The sequence below is a fragment of the Lipotes vexillifer genome, unplaced genomic scaffold (assembly GCF_000442215.2).
Source record: "Lipotes vexillifer unplaced genomic scaffold, Lipotes_vexillifer_v1.1 scaffold129, whole genome shotgun sequence".
In the NCBI taxonomy this organism is placed as follows: Eukaryota; Metazoa; Chordata; class Mammalia; order Artiodactyla; family Lipotidae; genus Lipotes; species Lipotes vexillifer.
Genome location: NW_006777287.1, coordinates 2,748,937 through 2,754,711, shown reverse-complemented (window position 1 = coordinate 2,754,711; position 5,775 = coordinate 2,748,937). Strand labels below are relative to the sequence as shown.

Sequence of the window (5,775 nt, the reverse complement as noted above, 5' to 3'; positions counted from 1 at the left end):
GGCCTCTCACTGCTGTGGCCTCTCCCATTGCGGAGCACAGGCTCCGGACGCGCAGGCTCAGCAGCCATGGCTCACGGGCCCAGCCGCTCTGCGGTATGTGGGATCTTCCCTGACCGGGGCACGAACCCGTGTCCCCTGCATCGGCAGGCAGACTCGCAACCACTGCGCCACCAGGGAAGCCCGGGATGCAGACTTTTGATGAAGAAAATCCCACCCAGTAACTCCCACTTCCCTTATGTGGCAAACTGGCTTAGTGGTGTGTTAGAACAGAAACCAGGAAGTGAGCAACGAAGTCCCCTGAGTCAGTCTGCACATTTATCTCAGAGAAGAGTCCTGAACAAGGTCTCTATTGAAGCCAGAAGGTCAAGAGAACAGAGCATAAGATTCAGGCCCAACCATATACTATTTTTCAGAGCCCGAGTCTCTAGGTGCCAAGTAGGAAGTCATTAGGAAGCCATTTTATTCCTGTCCTATTATGATTAGGAATCATTTTCTAAGACCCCAATTCCTCTTTCTTCTCTGTGGCTTTGGGTTTGACTATCAAATCCCTTTTGAGCACTGCTGGTAAGTATGCCCCTAAGAATCCCTGCCCCTTTCCCCCTTACCTTGAAGTGATGGCCATTTCTACTTGACACCACTGTTCCCCATCCCACCACCATGTACACACACGTGTCCTGTGCATCTGGGCTACTCTGTACTGTCCTGAATCATTCGTTGTAAAGCAAAAGCAAGAGATTATTTGTCAACATGACTTGTTCCCATCCTGATTGGTCATAACCTCCAATCCCATCCCTCGCTCATTCACCTGTCACCCATTTGTGACAGACAGCAGGGTTCCACTTAAGGCTGGCCCATGCACAGCAAGAAGCCACATACGTGCCAGACTGAAAGTAGAGCACATGCCAGAGAGGAGAGATGAAGCCAAAGTAGGTGGGCTGGAAAGCGTGTCAGAGCTGATGATATCAGCATGCATCTGTTCTCCCAGCTCACTATTTAATGGAACGTGAACTATCTCACTTATGTTGTTGGTTTAGAACTTGGTTCTTCTGAGTTGGAGATAGTCCCAGAATAATCTATTTTAACTTTCCCATGGAGCATACAGAGTTCATCCTGTGGGTGCTGGGGGTTACTAGGGAATGCTTGAGCTTTGTTTCCTAAACCCATGGGACAAGCCATCATTCACTAAGAGTGAATAGCTAGGGGTTAAAAGCACAGCCTGGGGAGGCAGACCCTCTTTGCCAGGAAGGGAAAATTTGAGCCAATCTCTCTCTAGCCCTCCCCTTGCTTCACAAAGCAGCCTTTAAATTATGGTAACTGTGTAATAAAGATTCCCCCCACCCCAGCATCTGGCCACCCCACATACCCTTTCTGGGATGGTGTGGTATAGAGGGTAGGCTATAGAGTTGAATAGATCTGGGTTTCTGTCTAGTCATGTGATCTTGAGCACTAAACTTCTTTGAGTCTGTTTTCCCACCTATAAAATGAGAACAATAGTACTTTGTAAGGTATTATCAAGCTATTGGGAGGATGGAATGAAACTATGTATGCACAGTGCCTGGCATATAGTATTTGCTCAAAAATTGGTAGCTATTATTAGGGGGACACTTAGGTGTCTCCAGGGGCTTGAGGGTCAAGGGTAGGACCCTTATCCTAGACCCTAAGCTGTAGGGGTACAACTTCAGCGTTAATTGATACTGGTCAAAGGGCCTCTCTGCTTGCCAAACTGTGAGCATGCCAAGCCCTAAGGAAAGCATCACTGTCTGGTTGTCTCCTGGATCTCCCTATTGAGAAAGTAAAGAGCTGGCTATACTTTCCACCGACACCATGAGCCAAAGGAGATATAAGTTGGCACCCTGTGGTCTCATGGCCACTAGCAGGGACTGGGAGTTGGGGAGAAGGCAAGAGTCTATGAAGGTAGGGTGCTAAGCATTGGATACTCACTCTTTTTCCTGTCTTCACCAGCTGAGAAATGCTGAGTATGAGGCCACACTGCAAACTTCCCTGGATGCCATGAATAAGGAGTTTGAAAAGCTATCTGAGATTGACTGGATGAATTCAATCCTTTCTTCAGAGGTATGTGACCTGTGGATTGGGAAATAAAGGGGAAGAGGGATTCTTCCTTGGTGCTTTGCCTTCCAGTGTGGGCCAGGACACAGTGACTGATGTAGCATAGGGAGGCCAGTAGTGGCTTTCAGCTTGAGTTCAATGGAGCCTCCTCCTCCCATCTCCTCACCATAAGTATACAGGACAAGGCAGAAGGCACACTGAAAAACTAGATGACCATGAGAACATAACCAGAAAGAAGAACCACTCTGTATCAGAAGACTGGGAAAGAATAAGCAAAAATGGTCTTTTTCTGTGCTGTTCTCCTGGCTGCAATTCCCCTCCCCTGCTCAGTACCTGCTGCTGGGACTGAATTTTGTCAGGTACGTACCATTATGGCCAATACCAGGTGTTTACAGCCAACATTTGTTCTAAATGGTTGGTGCCCAGGCCATACTGGTGGTTAAATCTACGAAATATCACCTCTCCTTGCTGCTTTCTGTCCCTCCCACTCTGGGAAGCAAGTAGGCTATCTCAATGCTTTCCCCTAGCAGGTGTGTGGCTTAAAAGAAAATCAAGCATGGCAGCTGTGGCTATAATATAGCTGTGGGGATGTCATCATTTTTTGACAATTCTGAGTGCTCTCCTGAGATTGAAAAATAGTCCCATTTCATAAATCAAATGACTCAAAGATGTCCACCTATCACCAGGTAAATTATACCTTTTACGGTCTGACAGGGTTTTTCTTTAAATTTCTCCACCATGGAACTGCTCACTTCAACCTGTAGGAATCCTTGGTTCTCCTATTCATTATGCCTGTTTTCTGGCTTCATACACCAGTTATATGCATGTGAGCAAGCCATACAAGCATGTTTGGACTAGTGCAGCAATTGGGCTACCATTTAAGAGAAAAAGCCATAGGCAAATTCAGGTCTTAAAGGATTTAATAACTTTCTCATATGCCTTTGCTGCGCTTGACCAGTAGCCCCCTGGGGAATAAAAACATGCTGTTATGCAGAAAAGGAAGCACACTCTTGTAGCACCCCATTCCTACTCAGTTCAGCTATCTTGCACCAAGCTCCTGACCTAGGCAAACAGACTGGATATTGAGAGAAATGAAACAAACAGTCCATGCTCTGAGGTCTCAATATGGGAGTCTGCCTGGCCTGGGCATAATCTCTTTTCTGGACTCCAGCATTTCCATAAAGATGAAGAAGTGAGGCTCTAAAGAAGGACAGAGTAGATTGAAAGAAAGACAGGAAGATGTTGCTCATTCACTTGATACCAAACTTGCTCACCTTAAGGCCACAGAAGATGCAGATCCACTTTGGTGGGGAAGAGCAGAAGGAGAGTCAATTATTCATTGGATTTTCCAAAGCTTTGGTTCCGAGGGAAGGTCCTGTGCCCTTCCTTTAGGTTTCTTCTGAAAGGCAATTCAGAAGAGCATTTATTAATATGAGATCATTTATTAAAGCATTTAGCAAAGTACCTGGCACAGAGTAGGATCTTGGTAAAAAGATCAGATGCCTTCTAGGGCACAAGACTAGTGAGTAGGGGTATCTCCCATACCTGGATAGATAGCAGATCTGCCTGCTTCTTGCAGCATCCTTGTTCACCACCTTGCCAGGCCTCTAGGAATTGTTTCTGACTATTAGACAACTAACATTTTGACCTTCCTCTTGTTGTGGTTTGCCAGGAAAAATCTTCAGACACTGACAGTAGAAGCCTCGGATTGAAAGTTAAGTTCCCCAAATTGGGGAAGAAGAAGCCAGAAGAGGAAGACAAACCTAAATCAGGCCAAGACATCCAGGGCTTTATTGGTAAGTTTCTCCCACAGGCATCGAGGTCATAAAGAATTCCCCAGCAGCCTGGGTACTTCCCAAAGACCTGAAGCTCACATTAGAAATGTGCACGGGTATGGTGGTGATGGAGGAGGTGGCCGGCTGGGAGCCTACCTTAGGAGATGCCAAGCAGTCTCCTGGACAAGGTGTGAGTTAGAAAGTGATATGGAGGGAGTTCCCTGGCTGTCCAGTGGTTAGGACTCCACAGTTCCACTGCAGAGGCACGGGTTCGATCACTGGTTGGGGAACTAAGATCCCGCATGCCGCGTGGTACAGCCAAAAAAAAAAAAAAAAAAAAAAAAAAAAAAAAAAAAAAAAAAAAAAAAAAAAAAAAAAAAAAAAAAAAAAAAAAAAGCTCCTTAAAAAAAAAAAGAAAGTGATATATGGATACTGACAGGGAGAGAACCTGAGAGGCAACCTTGCTTTGTGATCTCTGTGATATAAACAGCTGAAGAGAAAAATGAGAACAGCCAGTTACCTTTCTGCTTGACCCATTCCCTTCCTCAGTGGATAAAGTATGGCAAATCAGTCATATTTAGATCTATTTCCCAGTCAAATACAACTACAAGCTTTTGGTCCTGCTCCAGAAAGCACTATTATTTGAGATGGGTTGGGGGTGTCAGTGCTGGGCACCTACAGGGTCAGGAACAGGTTCCACGACCTATCTAAACACTCTTATTCTTTATCTGTTATAGTAAATCCCTGGAAATGCAAAATTTGTTTTATTATTTGAATTTTGGTTCCACCCCTTCTTCAGAATTGGACTTAAATGTTCTTGATATATCAGTGGGGCTCAAAAGAAGGTTCCCTTAGAATTGTCGGTTATGCAAATTCTGATGTCAATGGTCTCTCCTAAATTCTGAGCCTAGATGACCTGGAAGCTTGAGAGAGCTGACCATAGTGGACATGGGGGGAAAGGGATGGAGGGTGGCAGTTTGTTTTGTTTTTTGAGGAACTGAGACTTCATACAGATGCCAAGAGAGAATCTCCTGGACCAAGTTATGTTTGGTCCAACTGGTTTGAGTCCCTAAGAATCTGCCAGTTGGGAGACCCATGGTGCTTGAGAGTCTTTCTGAAGACTCTGAAAGGGTCAATAGCAGTTTCATGGATTATCAGGTTCTGAGAACTCATCCCATTTGTGTTTGGCTTGCATGACATCAGCTGGTTTTCTAAGATGGTTTAAAAATGGTTGGTACAATAGGAGCAAACCAGTCTGTCTCCTAAAGGACTCTTTGTTTGCTCTCTTTAGTGTCCATACATTTAGGCATCTGGCAATGTGCTAACCTCATTATTTCTATACTTGCTTTTTTTTCTATAAAGGAAATTTGTGGCACCACAGACATCATGAAGATGAAGCAAAAGATGATGATCCTCCAACACCATCAGGATCTTAACTATAACCCTTGAAAGCTGGAAGGAGAACTCACATTTAGGATTCTACTAAAAACTCTTGAAACCTCAATACAGGCTAGACTAAATTATTTCAGAACAAACATGTGCACCACCAAGAAAGATCCTCCAATTCTTTACACTAATACATTTTTTTCCTGGACTCAATCAGGTCTCCTTAGAGGTTTACATTTTCTCATTGGCCAAAGATTCTTGTTCCGAGTTGTCTTGTTCAGTTCTCCTTCTCTTCGTGCATCTTGAGCAATTACAGTATTTAATTGAACTAAGCTTTTTGTGAATGGCCTGGGATCTACAAAGGATTCAAGGGAGTTCACCTTTTCAGGGAGTTGGGGAATGTTTTTCTCTGACTGGCAGAGAAACTGTTGATGCTAGGGAATGAATGAAAGAAATACTCTCAGGGAGATGAGGAGAGGGGTCAGGACAGCCAGGCTTGGTGGTGTTTCTCCCCCAATCCCTGTCAATTGCAACTTGTGACTTCAGA

The 5,775-nt window shown here is 44.7% G+C and overlaps 1 protein-coding gene across 1 annotated transcript in view; it reads left to right on the top strand.

The window, feature by feature from the left end:
• DGKK (diacylglycerol kinase kappa) overlaps window positions 1-5,278 on the top strand; it is a 172,769-nt gene extending 167,491 nt beyond the window's left edge. Inside the window, exons 26-28 of the mRNA XM_007450942.1 lie at window positions 1,963-2,073; window positions 3,740-3,863; window positions 5,205-5,278. Of these exons, the coding sequence (XP_007451004.1) occupies window positions 1,963-2,073; window positions 3,740-3,863; window positions 5,205-5,278 (309 nt within the window). The remainder of the gene's footprint in view (window positions 1-1,962; window positions 2,074-3,739; window positions 3,864-5,204) is intronic.
• The last annotated feature ends 497 nt before the right edge of the window (window positions 5,279-5,775 follow it).